At 40.5% G+C, this 20,899-nt stretch overlaps 1 protein-coding gene across 1 annotated transcript in view; it reads left to right on the top strand.

The window, feature by feature from the left end:
* The first annotated feature begins 792 nt into the window (after positions 1–792).
* The window catches only part of MTNR1A (melatonin receptor 1A), a 50,226-nt gene continuing 30,119 nt past the window's right edge, over positions 793–20,899 (top strand). Inside the window, exon 1 of the mRNA XM_063156014.1 lies at positions 793–997. Within this exon, the coding sequence (XP_063012084.1) occupies positions 805–997 (193 nt within the window). The 5' untranslated portion in view covers positions 793–804. The remainder of the gene's footprint in view (positions 998–20,899) is intronic.

Here is a 20,899-nt window from a genome sequence, read left to right on the forward strand (position 1 = left end):
GGCAGCCGAGGCGCTGCGCGTCCCCCACGCCGCCCCCTCGCTGCGGCAGCACGTGGTGCTCCCGGGACGCGGGTCCTCAGACGCCCCCCCTGCCCAGCCAGCCAGTCTCCTTCGCGAGGAGCTTTTTATAGCAGCCCCGACCCGCTCCCCGATGGGAGGTTTCTCGCCGCGCTCACGTTACCGTGCGGGTGCGATGTTAAATAAAGGAGGGGGGAGGAGGGGAGGGGAGTTCGGCGGGCGCCTAATTAAGAGCCGGCGTTAACCAGGAGGGCTAAAAATAGCGCCGAGCGCCGCAAACCACCCAACCGCAGACAGCAAGCCCCGTCGATCCCCGCCGCGCCTCCGCCGGTGAATGGAGCGGCCGGCGCTGAATGGAGCGGCCGGGAGCATGAATGGGGAAGCGCGGCGCGCCGTGAATGGCGCTGCGGCGCGGGGCGGCCGCGGGGGGGCGCTGTGGCGCCGCGCGGCAGCAGCTGGAGCCCCGGCCGCGCACGTGCCGGCGCGGGGGCGGCTCGGTGTCACCTGGCGGCAGCGGTGGCGGCGGGCGGGGCGGCGGCGCGGGCGGGCTATAAAAGTGTCCCGCCGCGGCACATGCACGCTTCGGGGAAACTTCCTGCCCGAGCGCCGGCCGCCATGGGAGGCGCGCCCGCTCCCGCCTGCCCCGCTCCGCCCTAGGGCGGGCAGCCCCGCGGCGCAGGGCGGCCGCCGCCGCGACCCCCGCCCCGACCTGAGCTGCCCCCGCCGGAGGCGGCGCGGGCGGGCCCCGCCGGTAGCCGGTAGCGCCCCGGGAGGCTCGGCGGCAGGATGAGAGTGAACGAGAGCGAGCTGAACAGCTCCGTCCTCCCGCGGGACCCGCCGGCCGAGGGCGCCCCGCGCCGCCAGCCCTGGGTGACCTCCACTCTGGCCGCCATCCTCATCTTCACCATCGCGGTGGACCTGCTGGGCAACCTCTTGGTCATCCTGTCCGTGTACCGCAACAAGAAGCTGCGAAACGCGGGTAAGGGGCGGCGGGGAGGCCCGGGGGCGCCGCCCGGGCTGGGGCGGGCGGGGGTCCCGTGTGCCCGGGGGGCGGCGCCGCGGCCGCCCCGTCTGCCGGAGAAACTTTCCCCGAGCGCGGAACTCCGGGCTGGGCTCCGTGTCCGCGTCCCCAGCTGGCGGCTACCGGCTGTGGCAGATGCCAAGAGCTCCGTCTTCCCTGCCGAGCCGGTAATCGAGCGGGAAAGGGTATTTTTAGCTCCCGCCACTGAATCCCGGCGCTATTTTTAGCTCTCGGCAGTTCCCACCTAGCAAAAGAGGATGGCAAGTAAGTCGTGTTTAAGAATGAGATTGAGACACGGTACCGGGGATGCTGCCTTGGCATACAGTGTGTGTCTGTGCATGCTGGATGCTGTTCTTCTGATTGATTTTCTTTGAGTTACAGAAATGTCTTCAGTAACAAATTCTATGGTTGGAGCTTCAAATCAAGCGAATGCGAAGTTATAAACATTGCAGGATTCAGACAGTTCCCTCCCCCCACCTTTGTTCGCCTCCTACTTGCTGTCTAGGTCTTTGGGGAATGGAAAGCATCTAACAGAAAACAGCTTTAGGCACTTTTAAAAAAAATCAGTCTCTAATTTTGACAGGATAGAATCTGTGCTGGTCTATTGAGTAAATCCCTCTTAGTTCATGGATTATTGGTCAGACAGGCAGGAACTTCTTCAGATTCATTCTGCTTTATCATGTCGGACCAGCTGCTGCGCACGTGTACCAAATCTGTGCACTCCAAACCCTATGCATCTTTCATTGAAAAAAATACAGGAGCATGGGAAGAGACCTGTACTGGCAATGAAAGCAGAATTTCACTCCATGACAACTGAGAAGCTGCTTTTATTTTTTTTCACAACTGGGCTTTTATTTTTTTTCACTACTGGGCTGTCGAGGTCTCCATTACTACTGCATTAAGTTCATTAGTTAATAGCTTTAAATTCATCTGAGGGGGAACTTGAGCCTGGGCTTTGAGCTAGCCTAAGAAAGCTCTCTAGTACTGGACTCTGGCAGACAGTGGCACGCTTGTCTTTCTGAGGTTAATTCAGGTAATTCTAGTGGATTATCTACTTCAGTTTCATTCAGCCACAGTGGAATGCCTCACACAAGATCAAAATGAAGAATAACAGGTTTTAATTTTTTTCCTCTCTACAATTGCCACCGTTGTAAATTCTGAAAGCTCTGTTATCTTCATGCTTTCATTGGCAGAAATGTCATTCACTGGAGCTGGCAGGGCAACACGTGCCTGTAATTGAGAGGAGGCTCCAACTCCCTAAGTCCAAGTGAGCACTTTGCTACCTTTGTTCCTTGGAAGACTTTTAGATGTTTTTAGGGTTGAGGCAGGCATATTACTGGGGTTACTCTAGGGGAAGGGGTGATATTCTCCACTTCCTTAATTAATAAATCTATGCTTTGGCACTTCTGTGGGTAGTTTGCAATACGGACAAATCTGAAATAAACGTGGTGTCATTTTTCTGGAGACATGACTGAATGCTTGGCTCTGTGTGTGCATATCTCTGCTGTAGATATCATGTAATCCCTCCTGAATCTCGACACGTGCTCACTTGCTCTCTCTTACTGCATTTCTTGTTCTTGCCTTTTTTTGTCAATAGTGACTGTTAAGAGCTGCAATAAACTGGCAACAGCTAGGAGAGTAGAGCATTCTTCTGAACATAAATTGTTTGAGACTGGAACATGAACTAGATACTGCTTGACCCTCTGAAACTAAGGATTAATTAAAACAAGTACATACTCGGTACAATATGGTGATTAGTTTATAGTCTTGATTTAGGAGAAAAATAGGTGCAAGTTTTTAAAGCTCTTAAGTTTGAGGGTTTTTCTCTTTAAAATATGGGGGGGGTTAGTAAATAGATTAAAGGAATCTTTGGAAATAACACAAGTTTATAAAGGTGTTTTAAGTGTTCTTGAGTAATCCTGCAAAAACCTGTGCCTGGGAATAACTTTATTTACGTAAGCAGCACCATTTAATTGGGCCTTCAATTAGGACTTAGGCAAATAAATTTGTAACAGGAAGTAAGTATTTAGAAGACCCTGGCCTAATATTGGTAAGTTTGAAGACTAAAGTCTCCCAGGTCTTGTTTTTCCTAATTCAGATTATTCAGAAAGAGATTACATTGAAAATAATCTGATTTATCCATACAACTATTTTGTAACTTGGTAATGCCAAAGGCAGTTACGACTTTTTACAGAAATGTAATAAGAAAAACTTCTACTTTTGCAACAACTTTTATTAATTAAGTCTTGCTGGCACATTTATTGAGGAAAAAGGACACAGGATGAAAATTCCACTGGAAAAAGGTCAGGGAGGAACAGAAGATACCTCCTGAAGAAAATGTATCTCACTGAAGATTTTCTTCCCTCTTTGCAAGAGAGGACTAACAGAAATAAAGAGTATTTAACCCTTTCACAAAAAGGTGGATTTGGTGGGGGAAAGCATCTTTCATCTCTGTCCTACTCTCTATTATATACATATGTATTGGAAGATACTACAAATTGAACCTGTGGACTTACAATTTAAAAAAGTGCATTGGGGAATAGTAGGAAGGCCTAGAAAAACCTTCTCAACAAGTGGTGTAACCTTCCTGACAGTCAGAAGGTTAGTAAAAGACACTGATCAAAGCAGAGAAGTCAGTAACTCAAAGAAGTTTGTCTCAGCAAGCGAGGAGTGTCTGATACTGCAGACTCCTTCATAGGCACAAGCATGGCTTCAATAGATGCTCTTCTAGACACAGAAGCTGATGATGCAACTGGTAGGATCCTCTTTTATTTAATGTATTTGACTTGTAATAAGTTTCATAGTTCTGGTCTGTTATTTCTTTTATGGTGGCTTGTGATCCAAGAGGTGCCTGACGCCAATTCAGTCCTGATGGGAGCAGCTGTAATTTAAAGCTGACCTACACAAAGACTGAATTTGGTTTATGATATCTGTAATCTTTTAACTTTGAAACAAAGTTCAAGGGAAACATTCAAGGCATAAGGATTTTAATGACCATATCTTGGTAGCGTGTTCATGCAGCTTGAACTTTAAACTGATGTGCCTTCTTTAATAGCCAATTTTCAAAAAGAATGAGAACAGATCATTTTAAAAAGAAGTTTTGTGTAAATCCTTGTCTCATTTAACCTTATAAATATTCATAGATCAGAAATAAGGCCATTCAACAGATCCACCCTGGGAAGATGCAATAACTAGCCTTAGGCAAGGTGTTGAACTGTTGGTACTTTTAACGAGTGGAATTTTTACTTGAAACTGTCAACATCGAATCAGAGCATCTCAGAAAACTGAGGAGATCATTTAAGTGATGTGTGTAATAATACAGACAATTTTGTTGATTGCTGGTATCCTTATGCCTTTGTTGTTACCCACACCAAGAAAAACAATGCATCAAGAACAAGGTGAGGGAGCAGTTCTAAGCCTTTGACTATGGAGATTAGTTTTCTGCTAGTGACATTAAGATGTCAACACACACCTGTTCTTTTGGTGACAGGTAGATTTGGGTATTCAGTGACTGCAGGACTGGACCATTCTTAAAGTCAGTGAAGAAAGTTTTCTTGAATGGCATTACACCTCTTGCTCTTCTTGCTCTTCCTTTTGGAGCGGCTCTCTTGGCCCGGCGGGTTGTTGTTTGGTGTGCTGAGGTCCAGAGGTTCCCTGGCTGCCCCCTCCAGCGGAGTGCAGCGTGGGCAGGGAGGCCCAGCAGCCTCAGCCTCCCTCCTGTGTGCCTGTCCTGCCTGCTGACACTTGGCATGGGCTGGGATGATGCAGGGGCTGGTGCCGAGCTGGTGACGGGCACCCACTGAATCGGGGCGGAAAGCTGCTTCTCACCGATCTCTGTTCCGTGCTAGGTCTAGCTGGGTTTTTGTACATTTTTCTAGTTTTCCGTGTCCTTGGCCCAAATGTTTTGTTGCTAAAACTTTGTTACTAGTGAAGAAGGCTTAGAGGAAGTTGGACATTGCTGAGGCCCCAGGGCAGCAAGATGCAGTTAATTTCACTGGGACTGCGCACATGCTTAAACTTACCTATGTGTGGTAACTACTTTTCTGAATGAGATGGCAGTGACAAAGGGAAAAAAACCCCAATGTTTGCATGCTCAGTCTGCCTCACCTGCTTTAGATCCCAAGAGTTCTGTGAAGACAGCTCTGAGTGCTGAAAAGAATACAATGAACTCAAGGGTAATATTGAGTAAGGGTAATCTCTCTAAAATCTCTTCAGATCAGTGAAGTCACTCTTGAAAGAGCTAACTAACACAGCTACTTATGATTTTTCTTTTTTCATTCTTTGCTGAATACTACAACCATTGCAGAATTAGGGTTGGGAATCTATCAGTTAGAATTTAATTTTGGAGGCTTTTCAAACTGGCCCTGGATTTTGATTCAAGCGGTGTAAGAATCTAGTTGAAGAGTGCTCCTCTCTTAATGCATTTTCTAGAATAAAAATTTTAAAAATAAGGATGGAGCTATCTTTTGATAACCAGATTGGAGATATCATCAGCCTTTTCAGAAAAATGTTGTTCTTGATGATGTTTTGTTTTTTAGTTTTAAAGTTATAATATTAAATGCTCTAGTAAAGATTGTTTTACCTAATAAATGAAACTCCTTTTGTGAATTGAAACTAATGAAATCCTTCTTTTTGTCACAGGTGAACCTTGGACTTCATTTTGTGCCCTGGGAGACTGTGGGTAGCCCAACAAATCCTTGACACAAGGAAGAGTGCTTAGAAGATGAAGTTAGAGCAAAAATTCAGGGTTCTGATAAAAACAGAGATATTGATGGCAATGAAAATTATTTCAGAAATTAATAACTTCCAGTATTAAAAATGGTAAGCTGGTTGGGAGAAGGGGAAAATGTCTAGAGGAGATGCTGAATTTTGCCAATTGTTGAACAGAAGTGAGCATAAAAATACAGTTTCAATAAAGTTGTTCCTCAGACTGGTTTTGATTGAATAATTTACTGAATCAAAAATTTACTTCAAAGGCTTGTTTAAATGATACTGTGCCGTTAGTGACCTAAAGGTAGAGGTGAGTATTCCAAATAATTAATAATTTATTCTTACTCATGTGTCTGTCAAGCTCAGGTATTTATTCTTTTTGCAAGATTCTGCATTTAGAAGTTTTTAGGCACGTTGCTTTTTCTAGTGTAGCTGCTGCCAGCGGGCAACGATACTCATATGCTCTACTCTTTGCTGTCTCTTTTGGGTTATTTTTGAGGAGTTTTTCCTTTTCTCATAAAGCTTTTTTATCTTTAGTTTTTTTCATTAGCAATGTCCAATTTGCTTCTGCTCTTCTCTCTTTCCTATTTCTTTTCATGCTATCCAACTTCTTTCATAACACAATAATAATACTTCGTGCCTTTCTGGCGGTCAGACATCAGCAAGTCTAGGTTAGTGACAGAAAATGCTGCCAAGAGAAGGCATCCAGTGCTGGGGTGGCAATGTCCACTCTGTTTCTCTGGTCAGGCCTGCTTTCCTAGGGCAGTAAAAACTTTGTGGTGTCACTGCAATGCTAGGCATCACAGTTTAGTTTTGCTATGTCAATAAGAGCTTGTTCCCTTTGCTGCCGGCAGTTTTTCTCTTCTAGTCACATCTCTGAGCTGTCTTAAATACCACGTTTCCACTCCTGAGAAACAGTTACAGACCTCTGTTTCGGGAGGACAGGTGTTACTAAGATTTCCTCAAGATAACAGAAAACATATTGCTAACAACGCAGAAAATGTTTGCTTATTGAATGAACAAATGAACATGTATTTAATGTGTGTAGTTAAATAAAGCTTGAGACTATAATACAAATGCTGCTACTAAAAAATCCAAAGTTCTTTCCAAATCTAGCCCTCCTAAAGTCACAGGTAGACAGGCGGGATAATCAAAGTTTCAAGTAGAACAGCAACTGAAAGTAATCAGCAAAGCTGTTTACAACATTTAGATGGTAACTTCTGTAGCTTTGTGGTAGTCACTGACCAGGATGTGTAAAAAGTTTCATGTTCTATAGGTTAATGAGGAGACAGACTTCCCTTCCTTGAAGAAACACTTAACACCAGAAGTAAAAATTTTCAGCTCATTCTTTTAATTTTATGAATTTCCTAATACAGTACCAGGCTGTATAGTTAGATATGCTTTTTGAAGAATAGGTGTTAGACTACTGGCCTTCATACAAATTCCGGTCTTGATTATATCAGAGAATCCTGTACTTGAGTTGGGAACTTGAGTTTGTTTCTTTGGGTTTTGGGCAGGGTGGTAGGTTGGGTTTTCTTGGGGGTGGAAGACTCATCTTTTGCATTGCAAGAATTCCACTAAAGTCCTTCAGTGCTTCATATGGACTCTCTGTCCTTCCTGAGAACCCCTGTTCCTGAAAATGAGAGACAATGGAACCAGCCAATTTTAGACACTTATATGCATGACCAAGCACTGAAATTCTCTAGTCAAACACAGACTAAGCAGCTGGAAAGGTTTATGGATGTTTTCAGATTAATTATATTTTCAGTTAGCACCTTTAAACTGGCTGTTCAGTTACCTTTGTTGTGCAAGTTGGACTGGATGTGTACTTTTTTCATTTAGGCCTACAGAAACCCCATTCAGCATGATGTGTACACGGTATTCTGCACATGGTGCTGAAGTATAAGGTCTGTTTATGTCATATCACGTGGGGTTGTTTGTTAGTTTGTTTGTTTGGGGTTTGGCTTTGGTTGCAGATGCAAAGTTAGCAAAATTGATTTGTATTCAGGGAGAGGTCACCAAGCAGAGGTGGTTTGCCCCTGGGCTGACAGAGGTCAGCTCCATGCTTGGTTTTGAGGTCAATGTGACTTCTTTTTTAGTCAGCTGTTCCAGCTGCACCGAGTAAAAGCCTATTGAGGTTCTGGTGCAGCTGCCAGAACTTTGTTACTCAGCCAGGCCAAGTGGCCACCTCTGTGGAGATGAACCAAAGTGGTGAATGGGCATGAGGACAGGGGTCAGCTTTGAAAACTGATATCCAGTCACACCATGCAGAAGTTCCACCAAGTCTTTGCCTTCTGGGAAAAAAATTGAGTATTCTTTTTCCCCAGTAGTGACTACAGGTTTCATTTTATGTTTGTTTTCTAGAATGACTGATAAACTGTTTTCTACTGCTTAGTTTAACTTGATTTTTAAGGATGTCTTCATCTCCCTGTCTGTATTTGGGAGACATTTTTCATTTTCACAGGTGAAGGAGTCTAGTACAGCTAGGCTGTGACATTTTTATTAGGAATACTTTGAAAATCTTGGAGTTGCATGAAGAATTAAAGTTTGCATAAATGCAAATGAGTCATTTACTTCAGTTGCATTTTTCTTTTATTTTGAATGAAGAATTCATGGTCTTTATTTAAAGTTAAGGCATATCAATGTAAAATACACAATCTTAATTATAGTAATTATTTACATTAAAGATGTCTCTCAGATTATCTCTGACAGTATAATGCTGAGGTCTGCCTTCTGTAATTTGAGCATTGCAATGTGCATCAACTAACATGCAGGTTCACATAATATTAATCTACTTTTTAAAACCTAGGTTCTTCCCCACATTACCATTACTCCATATTGCATCTCTGAACCTTCCCTGAATCTGTCACTGAATTAGCTCTCACTTCGAACACAGGATTGAATGGGACCTTTTCAGTCATCAAATACAACTTTCAGGTGTTGTGGGTGTTCATAGAAATCCTTTTGGAATCACCTTGCCCCGGCTGAAGAAGTGTTGATACATTGGAAGGTGGCTTAGTGAGGTTTTGGATGCTGCATGAAGTGTTCAAGGCCAGGCTCAGTGGTGCTTTGAGCAACCTGGTATAGTGGAAAGTGTCCCTGCCCATACCAGGGGATAGGAACTAAATGATCTTTAAGGTCCCTTTCAAGCCAACCCATTCTATGATTCCCATTGCCATTGGGTGTTTTCTGTCAGTTTATATGCTTTTGCCTTTGTACCAATATTACATAGCATTGCTATTCCTGTAATGAGAATAAAAGTATCACCTCTTGGCTGTTGCTTTGCTAGTCAAAGGAAGGTTGATAGACTAACAAGAGTGTGGTTTCTACAAAATCACCTTTCCCCTTTGCAAGGAAGCACCATCTCCAGAAGTATGCCTGATCTCTGGAAATAACTTCCCTAAAAGTGAAATCCTGTATCTACTGAAATCAATAGCAAATCTCCTGCCAGGGTCCTGTCTTGCTTCACTTTTTGTCTCTGCAATACTTGCCCAGTGAGTAAGAAGGCTGATGTACTGCTCATAGCCCTAAACCCTAAGCCTGGTAAGCAGAGAAGTCTTCCATCACTCTGGAGTTGGAATAGGATTTTTGTTGAATCGCTGATAGTGTTGTAATAAAGTTGAATGCAGGCAAGGGTCATGAGTGCCCGACCTATATGTCCTGAGGTGGGTGTATTGTAGGAAGCCACTTAAAATTTCATGTATAGTAGGTATGCAAGCTATTAAGTCTGGAAATTGATGCTTCAAGAACACACTTAGGAATAAATAAAACACAAGAGACCACCACTGGTTGCTACTTTGCAGGGTTACAAATGGGAATTATTACTTAGGACAAAGACAATTTTACTTGTACTAGAGTTGTCTGGTCAGATCACACAAGTATATTCTTGATATATTTGTCCTTTTCTACTTTCTAGGAACTCATTGTTCTTTATTACATTGATTAATCCGAGTAAATTGGGGGTTTGCTGCTGTAGATGTATAGATGGGTGTTTCTGTTGTGAACCATATCATATGTGTATGATGTTCCTTTGGAAATTTCTCAGTCTGGCTGTCTGTGACCACTAATTTTTCAGTTGTTTTTTTTTTTTTTCCCTTGTCTGAAGAACTGTACTGTTGAGAATCTCTTCAGTGCTTGTAAACCCATCTTATTCTCCGTTCCTGATGAGGTAACACATTCCAACATCTGTCACTAAGGATTGTCATGGCATTGGCTGTGTCTTGTCTTGGGTATGTACAGAACCACATTTGTATTAAAGCACATGTAAATCCTACTGATTTTTACCATGTTGCAGAAGTTATTCAAACCAAAGGTTACTTAATTTTGTGTAGTTTAGGTTTATGAATTTACAGATACTCACACATCCAGAAACATTTCCTCTAATTTGGTGTTTTTTGTAGAAAGACCTTTTCATTTAACCTTTTTTTTCCTATTGCAGCATCTGCTGGCACATTGTAACTCATAATTTTGTGTATTACTTGTGGATATACACACTCCAGAAATTAGGCTCTCATACACAGGAGAACAATATTCAGCATTTCTGAGGGGAGGAAGGACAGTAATCTTTACCTTTGCAGCACCTAGACACAGGTGGTAGCTTTAATTCTTAGGATAAATTAGAAGAATTTTGGTTTTTTTTTAATTCATGGTTGTTGAGACAGCTTCCCATGGGAATTTTTGTATTCATGAGTGTCATGTACACATAATCTTCATTGGACAGGCTCATTCTAACTGTTCTGGATGCAAACTTTCAGGACTACAGAGTTAACAAAGTAATCCTCGTCAAGCTCAGTAAAAGAGCTTTTCATCTCCTCTGTATACTGGTAAGTATGGAGAAAACAGCAGTTTATGTCTTAGCATATATTAAATATCTAATGTAGAGCTCAAAATGCAGTCTGATTTTCTTGCTCTTGCAGCAAAAGTTTTTGAACAATTTTTCGGCAGATAATTGGGCATTTTGTTTTCACTTACAAATTTGTGTACATACTGTTGTTTTTTGCAGGTGTTCTTATTTCTCTTGCCCCTTTAGTGCATCCCACTACTGCAGTGCTTGATAATGACTATGAACATTTTGTCGATTGGTGGGAAACTGCCTTGATTTTCTTAATTTTTGTGGCACAATAATTGTCTCCTTTGTAGGCAATTTCCAAAAATATTTTGTATTTACCTAACGTATCCACTTTTGTTCCTGTGAATTTGACATGCTTTGCTCATCGTGCATTTCCATTTTTTCTTTGGATGATCCGTACCCGTTGTGCTGAGGATGGCATGAAGATGACCACTCCTGTATTGAAGAACAATTTTTCACTAGCTTGCTAAATTGTTTTCTGCTGTTTTTTTTTGTTTTCCTTTGTTTTTTTTTTTTTTTCCCCTACATTTTTCCACTGAGTGTGGATGTCAAGTTTTTTTCTGAAAGGCTCTTATTTTAGAGTTGTTGTTGACTCTGGTCTCTCCCTCATGGTCCCCTTTACACGTTCTGTCAAAACTGATATTTATACACTCTGTAAAAATAGAATTCTGAGATGCTGCAGAATTGTTGGGGGCATTAGGAATACTATACTTTTAAATGAAGTGCTGCTTTTTTAATTATTCCTGCTAAGAATTTCTAGTGCATAATTTGTGACAATCTACAGGCGATTATACACTTGTGCAAAGCTTGCACTTGTACCTTGTCAATACCACTTGCAGATGTTCTTATCTGCAACATGACCTAAAGCTGTGGCTGAATCTTACAAATGTGGACGTGCAGAAGTATGAATGGAAAAAAATGAGGCATACAAGATAAGTTCAAGCAACCTAGTGGGCGTAGAATTTGCAGTCAGCTTGTTATTGGTGCTTGTTTTCTACTGGGATGTCCCATCTGTCACAAGAGTGATGCATCCTTTCATTGCAAGCTTTTTTCATGGCTAGTGGGTGTTTTGTTTTCCTTTTCTCAAGCTATTGCAGTGGCAGGCCTTTGCTGCCAGAGTGTTCCTGGGGTAAAGCTGCCTGAGCGTGCCTTTCTAGTGCAGACACAACTATCACCAAAGCAGTGAATGGATTTCTAAGATCTTCTGCTTATATAGGTATTCATATGCCTCATATTTATCAGTAAAATTTCTTAATCAAATTCAAATTTCACAGAAATTTCACCTGTTTCTCTCTTTTGAATTGCTGATCATTCATTGTGATGACTGGACAGAATATTTGCTTACTTTACTCAAAAACAAGAAATTTGCTTGTCTTGCAAATAAATCTCCATATCATAGATTTGCTTGTGTTGTTTTTGGTCTACTCTCTTATACAGGTATTCCAATGAAGTAAATGAAATTTTCAATAGTAGCATTGCAAGGCAGCTCCAGTATGTTTCATTTAAGCTAATAACCTATTCTGAAGACATATTTGCAGTATTATTTTAATTTATTTGTTGGAACATTTTTACGTATTCTTTTGAGAAGTACAAATGCAGTATGTGATCAAATACTTTTTTATAAAAACACAAAATGTTGGCTTTTAGTGCACTGCAAATAAATGACCGTCTAATGATCATGTGTAAAGTAAAATTATTTTGTGACTTCTATATTCAGAAACTCTGAGCCTATACTGAGGAAAGAGGAGTCATATGAGCTGACAAATTAGGAATGCAGTGTAACTGCAAAAATTGGATTACTATGTCAGCTATAGTAGGGCACTCATTAGTCTGTAATCCTAAACCCAGCCTTCCTCTCACAGGTCTAATTATTGAGTTGGTTATTAGCAGTAAGGTTCTGCTCTCTGCAAGGGTACCTGGATGATTGCTGGGGGCTGGAGTCTCTCTGTTTGAGCAGAGACTGCTCTCAGGGTTGAAGGCCCCAGCCCACACCCAGTGATGAGAGCTGCAGGAATTTTGGTGCTCCTGGTGGACAGAAAGGGCCCCGCTGCAAGCTCTCATTCTTGCAGGGTCGTTCCAGTCCACGGGGTGCCATTCAGGTGGCAGCCTCAAAATGGTGCTGTTCTTTAGTGCTTTAATTTCTCTTGCTTCTGGAAAAGAAATGGGACTCTTCAGAGTCCAGAATGTTTCAGGACGAGTTTTTTTTTGCTGTTAGTGTCATTTGAGAAGTATAGTCGGTAAGTATTGATATAAGGTTGATAAGTACCCTGACTCATTTGCCCTGAACTTAATTATTCACCTTAGTTTTTAACTCCAGCCTGGAATTCTTCTTGGCCACCGTGCAGAACAGTACATCTACTCAAGGATACTCTGCACCATCTGCAAAATGGATGTGCATGGAGCTAGATGCCAACATAAAAAAAACCTTGTTACAAAGAGGCTTTCCAGAAGGGTCTTCACTTTTGTTCACAACATCTGGCTTCCACCAGGTTTCTGATCATCTTAGATTGCACTGTTAGAGGAATGCATTTGATTCAGTTCTTGTACTTGATCATTATCTGACAGGGATAATGAAACATTTTGTTGCTCATAAGTAAAACAAAACAGCATGTTATCCAGCATGCCCTAAAGGTTTATATAATGCATACAAGTAGGCATAGTTAATTTTGTCTTTTCTTCTTGCTGTTTTTTTATTCTCTGGGGTGTTAAGCAGCTTTAGGTTGTTTTTCCAGCTCTTCAACAACAAATGGCAGCGGTCTCTCCAATGCTGTTATTTTTGCTCCTTTGGAGGAGCAGACTTCAAAAAATCTTCTAGTGAAACCCTAATGAAAGGGCATTAGTTGTCCTTTTCCTTACTGTCTTCCAGAACCATCTTTGCAATCCTCTGTAGACTTCATTGACTCCATATCCAAACTCAAAGTTCAGATGTGACCTTTTTCTTCCAATCTCTGTCCATATGTTGAATACTAAATTTCTGAGCACTTGCATGCATGTCACCTCTGTCTTGTTCTCCCTGAGATTTTTGCTTTTAGGACTGTCCTTTTTGTTCTTCTATCTGTCATGAACAATTTTCCATATTTGTTCCCAACCAAAGCTTATAATTCATTACATTTCATTTGATACTCTCATTGATCTTGCTTTATGCCATGATTTTCAGGCTATCAGTGTAGAGAATATAAATCCATTGGCTTCTATTGCTTTCTGCAGTCCCTAGAGAATTTTTTCCTACATGTGTTTTCTATATCAAACCCTGTTTTGTTTTTAAACTGTAACTATGTTTAGGAAACAATGACTTTAAAAAATACACTTTATCAGTTCATATATGCTGCATCTACATCAAATGCCTTCAGTTTACAAATCGTTGTGAAACATGAGGAATGTTCAGGTATGAAACCTTTTCTACGTGTACAGATAGGCTTGATAGCATTCCATACTAGTAGTATCTGGAAGAAAGTACAGCTACAATGCAACTTCAGTCAAAACAATTTCCAAAGATAGAAATTTTTTAGTAAGTTAGAGAAAAAGAGTTGAACAATCTGAAATACAGCATTTAGGATTTACTGGTAAGTATTTGTTGATTCTTGCTGTTCAGCTTTTTTTTTTTTTTTTTTTTTTTTTGGATTATGGACACTGGGCAATAGAGTTTGCTGGGAGTTAAGCTGTTTAAATCAGTACCTATTGCTTTGTTTATTGTCCAGACAGATGGCTTGTTTTGGTGGACCGGCATTGCCTTCAAAATTTCATGTACTGGCACTGTTCAGAAAGGAGGGGCTATGGAGAAGAGAATTAATAGGAATTTTGAAATTAATCTCAATGAAGTGAAGCAAATAGTAGAATAATTTTGAATATGACATTCCCATTTTCTAGTTTTGGGAATTCAGAAAAAAAAAATCACTGCGTGTTTTTCTGTCACTAGTGACTTTTACTGATACAGTTAACTTGCTTGGATCTATTGATTTTCCTGATAACACTGTAAAGCCCTTCAAGCAGCAGTAGTGTATGCATTGTGCAGACCATTGACACCAAAAAAAGATAACAGAAGTATGTAATAAAACAATAAGAGTAAGGCCTTTCTAAGTATGGAACAAAATTTTCCAACCACATGATTTTTTTTTTCAGAATTCTATTATTAGCTTGGGAAGCATTTTCCAAGAAAGTAAAATACTATCTGGAACTGACATCAGTCTGTTTTATTTGAACCCATACTGTTTATATGTTTGTTGACCTTTTTTTGAGGCGTGTGCAATGCTGAGTAATGTCTTATCAGCTGAGAATGAATTTCCTTCTTATTTTACAACTGTCTGTCTCTGGTTACATCCACTGTTGTAATATTGTAAAAGCCCAGGTTTTAAGCCATTTTTGGTCTTCACTGTTTGGGTGATAGTGGCTTGTATGTAGCATTCCAGTTGTGCTACTAAATCTACTTGTTCCAATACTTTATGTTCTCATGAACATTTCTCAGCTTCATTCTTTTGTCTTGAACAGTCTTTTGTCCCAGTATGACAGCCATAGTTCTTTATCCTAAATAACTGCAGAAGATATCATCTTTCACAGCCATAAAGAAGCCTTGTACCAAACTATAACTGCAGCTTTTCTTCCAACTTGGTTTTTCATAGAATGAATATATAGTTAATGCATTTAATTTCTTTTACTACATCCCCAATTTTATCTGATCCATCCTTCTGCTTTCTGTCACTTACTTTCTTCAGTGTCTCCTCATATTCTCTTTGAATTTGTATCTTTTAGCTATTGCATGGATGCCTGTAATGTCCATCCTGTTTCTTTTGTCAGAGTTGCACTAATCCACCATTGATTTTATCCCCAAAAAGAAAAAAAAAAAATTATATCGTGTGTCTAGCATGCACATTTTAGCTGAGTATTTTTTAAATATCCTTTTTCTTTCTTTCAGAACACCTAATTTTTTGCATCACTTATTTGGTCATCTGATTCTAAATGTTGCTTGTTATGTGTATAGACTCTTCTTTATAGTTGTGTTAGGATCTTCAAGATCAATACAATGCCCACAGCCTCACAAGGAATTTCAGGGGCTGCATAGTGAGATTTATTTGAGTGATGGATGCGTGTTCTGACCATGCCTAGCATGGTTTGTTTAGTATATTTAGGTATAGCAAAAAGGAATCTTTTCAACTTCAATGGTGCTGTAGTACTTTTTGAGAGAAACTATTAAGATCCATCCTTATTCTGGACTGTTGCTTCACTAAGGTCATTTCACCTTGGGCTTTTTGGATCCTTCCACACCTTATGTGTGTCAGGTAAGGCAGTGTCAGACTGTCTTACCTGAGTGAGACCTACTGTCTCTGTAAAGTGAGTGTCCATAATAATGCAGTATGTTGACTTCAGCCACGTTAAAAAGCTTGAGAGAACCTCTAAATACTGTGAAGGATACCAAGTTTCTCTGAATCTCAAGCCTTATATGCTATTTATTCTGTAGCACTTTAGAGATGAGGCAGAGATTTGTGAATTTGTGTTTGGGGTAAGTCACCTGTTCTGAATATGGGAAATTGTGATTTTATTGTGCCCCATTACTTCAAAGCTTGTGGCTTTATATAGAGTGCAGACTGTTGTCCTGTGTGGGGCCAGGAGTTGGACTTAATGGTCCTTGTGAGTCCCTTTCAACTCAGTATATTCTGTGATTGTGATATGTCATTGAACATATTAATTTCTGAACTTCACGTTTTATACTCTCCCTGCTCTTTTGTTAGTGTTTTGTGAGTCTGTCAGTATGAAAATCAGTCTTGATCTTCCCATACATTTTGAAAAAAATTTTATGGAGCTTGTGAAATTCTGTAAATGTACCTTATGTGATGCATAAACAACTTTGGAACACTTGAATTTTCCTCCAAACATCCTTTATTATGAATTCCTTTTCCTTACAAAAGTCAATGAATATGAATAATCAATGAATATGTCCAACACACCTTCAAATAATGAAATTATTCATGTAATTAGAGGATTTTTTTATAATCATGTACTGACACAACTGAAGTTGCACAGCTGGTTTTGGGTGAAGTGTTAAATGAAGATAAACATTAGGGGATGTTTGCTTTATTTTTTTTTTCTTTGATTATTCCAAAATGTGTCGTTTTGAGAGCATCATTTGGGAGGCAAGGCTAGAGGATTTCATGAGACTGTGATTCAGCTGATCCTTGGCTCAGTTACATCATGGTCTTTCCAGTACAGCTGTAACTAAACATTTGTTACTGGATTGCAGGTACTGGATACTGTGGCCTGCCTCTAAAACATCTTAATTTTCAGCATTTTCATATAATACTATTTAAAACTCCTGTGTCCATTTTGTCTTTTTGATCTGGTATGTCATGAAGATCATTCACCAGTGATACAAGTCCCGAAGGTCATGGGAATTCTTTTAGCTTCATGTCTGCCCTTTTAGCCACACTGTTTAATTTACTTTTCTGCCTCATATTGCCTATATTCAATGAAAATAGAGCTTTTAGAATTTTTACCTCAAATGACAGTTCAAGTAACGCCTAATATGTCCCAGAATATATTTTCTGTCACTTTTTGCATCAGTACCTAAAGCTTGCGCTATTCTTCACTGAGCTGGCCCTAAAATCTTCATTTTACCAGGTGGAGTGTCATCTCTTCCACTACACTTCCAGGGCTTCTCATACTGTTGAACACAGAAACTTCACAGAAGATACTGTACTCTGCCATAAGCAGTAGATGGGCTTGAGTTGCATACCCTTCCTTGCCAGATTGCTCCCATCAAAGAAGTTGCCATTGTTTTAAAGTGTTTATCCAAAAAACCTACAGTGCTGCTTATCTACAGGCAGTTCTGTCTGTTTTCTCTTAAGACCAGCATGTCTGATGACATGATCACATTCAGAATGATCACATTCAGAAGACTGCAGGATATCTGTGAATAGATTTACTGTAAAATTTTACAGGTCTCCTTTAGTTTGTGAATTTTTAAACTTCTAATAGAATTGTTTATGTCCTTGTAAACAAGGTGAAATACCAGTCAATGGTGACTATGCATGTGTGAAAATTCTACTGACAGACATAAAGTAGTCATGACATATAGGCTTGGAATAGCTTTAAAATCACTACAAGAAAAGCTAATACTGTTTGCCACTCTATCTATGGTCTTTGCCTCTTAAATTGCAGGCTTCAGAACTTTCTGGAAAGTTTCTGTTCTGCTGACACTGATGTTTATATGTTGAGGGTAATTCTAAGGGCTAATGAGTGACTTTGACTTAGAAGTATTATCATCAGAGAGAATTAACAAGCTTTTTTTACATTAAAACATTAGTCTGGCTCTAGCAGCCAAATGTTCTCTCTCATAAAAGCTAAGTTAATCTGAGAAGACTCCTGAAAAAATCTTGTCCCTGAAGAAGATAAGTAGCAGAGCTGAGGTCACAGAGTACACCACAAATCAAGCCCCTTGCATGTCTCAAAGATTTGTTAGCACAGCTGTAAACAGAAATTTTCTAAGAAGCATTTCAGCGGTCCCTCTGTTTATAGTGCAGTGATTAAAAAATTGAAACTCCCATGACCAGTTTAAGGGGAAAGACAAATATGGAAAGAGTCTTGTTTTCATTGCCACATGCCTTACCTACCAATTTGAAAAAGTATCTTTTAAACCAGAAGAAAAAGATGAAAGAGGCTTTTGTTTATGGCAGGAGAAATTAAAGTACATAGTAGTAGGAATAATATTACCCATTTCATGCTTTTATCTATACCGCTCATCATGGACTGAGCTTCTGTGTAATAAATACTGCAAAAGCACCAAAAGCAGACTTCCCTCTTAAAAGGGTTACAATTAAGCCGTTATGAACTCAGTTTGTGCAATTTATCAGTTTATTATTTGAAGTCTGATCAAAGCAGTATTCCAGAATTCTGTGCTAATCATTCATTCCAGATGTGTGTCAGAGCTATAACTTGTATTACAATTGGACAAGACGTGGCGGACTGAGAGACTGTTTGGTGTTTATGTACTGTGTATATCATATACTAAGGGAAATATATCCCTATTATGTCATATCTTTTGTATTGCTCAGAGCAGCACCCCTTACAATAATAATTTCAGTTATAATTAACATCTGTATAGCTCTGGCTGCACATTTTCTGCCCTCTCTGTATATGAGAATACACCTAGTGATATATTTATCTTCAAACTTAATTTCGGAATGACTGAGTATCTCAAACTGTTCTGATCAATTCAGTGTCATATTTCATCTATTGTATGAAAATCCAGAGCCATCTGCTTCCTCGAATTTGGCTGTGTGGATTTTTTTTACCTTGAACTGAGATTCTCAGTGGATCTTAATAGCTGTGGTATTGCCCACATTTTGTTGTGTGAAAGTAGGGTGTCTGTGCCACTACAGAGTTCAGCGGTTTTCTCCTTAATCTGCTTTAAATCAAAAAACCACATCCTTGACTCCTGTTAGTTCCCTCAGCTTTAGGTACTGGAAGCCTGTTCTAAGGTCTCATCAGACTCTTCTCCAGGCTGAGCAGCTCCAACTCTGTCAGTCTGCCCGCCAGGAGAGGTGCTCCAGCCCTCTGATCAGCTTTGTGGCCCTCCTTTGGACCTGCTCCAGCAGCTCCACATGGCTCCTACACTGGGGACCCCGGAGCTGGAAGGAGCATCCCAGATGGGGTCAGAGCAGAGCAGAGGGACAGAATGCCCTCCCTGTCCCTGCTGGCCACGCTGCTGCGGATGCACAAGCCCAGGACACGTTTGGCTCTCTGGGCTGGGTCGTGTTGAGCTTTGTGTCAACAGCAGCCCCAAGTGATGCTGCCCAAGTCAAAGGTATTGACACAGCAAGACTGCAGTTCAGAAACACTGAGGGGTGGAAAGCAAGTACCAGCTTGTCTGCCCTGACTTTGGAGGAGAGAAAACGGCAGGGAAGTTGGACTCACGGGAGCATTGTTGAGGTAAAACTTTGCAGCTGAAGAGCGTACAGTGTACATCGCTCCTGTACTGTGATGGGCAAGCATAGAGTTTGTGAACACCTGTAAGTAGTGGAGGTTTTCTGTTTCTCTCCTTGAGATAAAAGATTTTTTTTTGTGTTTTGGGAGCTACTGACTGGGAAGTAGTTCATTCTGTCCTCTTCAGAAAAACCTGCATAGGTAGGCAAGGCTTTACAGTTCGCTGTCAGGATTTTTTAGAAATTCGGTTCCTGCTGTCTTTCAAACATAGTCACCTCACAAAGAACTCACATTGTTTCTTTTTTCACATGACCGTTTTTGTACAAGTGAAGAGGACAGAAGGTGGTCACTGATGGGTTGTTGTGGTTTGGTTATTTTCCAGACAGCATTCTTTTTCAGGGCAGTTCCGTTTAAACATGTAAACATGTTAAGGATACTGAATGCCCCAGTCAAACAATGCTTATCCCTGAAGCTAACATATGTTGAAATGCTTTTGCAGTGCTTAGCTATGCATGCCACTACTGAAGTGTCTGGAACTGAAAGCCATTATGAAGACAGTTTTGTTTTGTTTTTCTTTTTTTTTTTCTTTCTTGTCTAAACTGAATTTAAGATTAAAATGTAAACAAACAGAATGCTGACACTAAATTTGCAACAAGTCCCAGGAATACTTCAGTTATTTCAGATAGTTCTGTCTTCATCTTATTGCAACACCTCCACAAAAGCAGACCATGATTGATGTATTAAACATCTAGGGGGAAAAATAGCTTCAGTGCCAGTTATACTTGAGAAGAAGAGGCAAAAGTATTTTGTTTTCTATCCAGATACTCAAGGCACTTTCTGCTCAAATGACTCAACTCTTCTTGTGGTAAATGAAGTATTCAAGATGAAGTTCCTAAGACATGTTTTCTAGCAATAGTGACTGAAAGATTTCTTATGTCACTGTATCTACATGCCTCCTATGCCCAGGCTCCAGTCACTCAGATACATGGATTTTATCTAAAATCAAAATCTATTCCAACACACTGCATTCCCCTTTGGCTTATCCTTAGCTGCTTGAATTGTCACAAAATTCATATTAATAAAGACAGCTGCTTTCCATCAAAATAAAGCTTGTGATGCTGTTTTGTGAGTACTGATAATCCAAAGTTGTGCACATCGATTGCAGTACAAAATTCAGAAGGAAATTTCAGCTAAATTTTTTATGCCATATATGTTTTTGGTTTTTTTAAGTTAATTCCCAGGTGGTTCTACATTTTACCCCATCTTTCAGTATTTTTCAAATAAAAGATGTTATGAATGCTATGAAACAGCCAGGGGGTTTTCTGGTTTCTAAAGGCAAATGGATGGTTTGAAAGTGGCAAATTTGACCATTTCCAGCAAGAAAATGT

Source organism: Melospiza melodia, chromosome 5 (genome assembly GCF_035770615.1).
Source record: "Melospiza melodia melodia isolate bMelMel2 chromosome 5, bMelMel2.pri, whole genome shotgun sequence".
Taxonomy (NCBI): Eukaryota; Metazoa; Chordata; class Aves; order Passeriformes; family Passerellidae; genus Melospiza; species Melospiza melodia.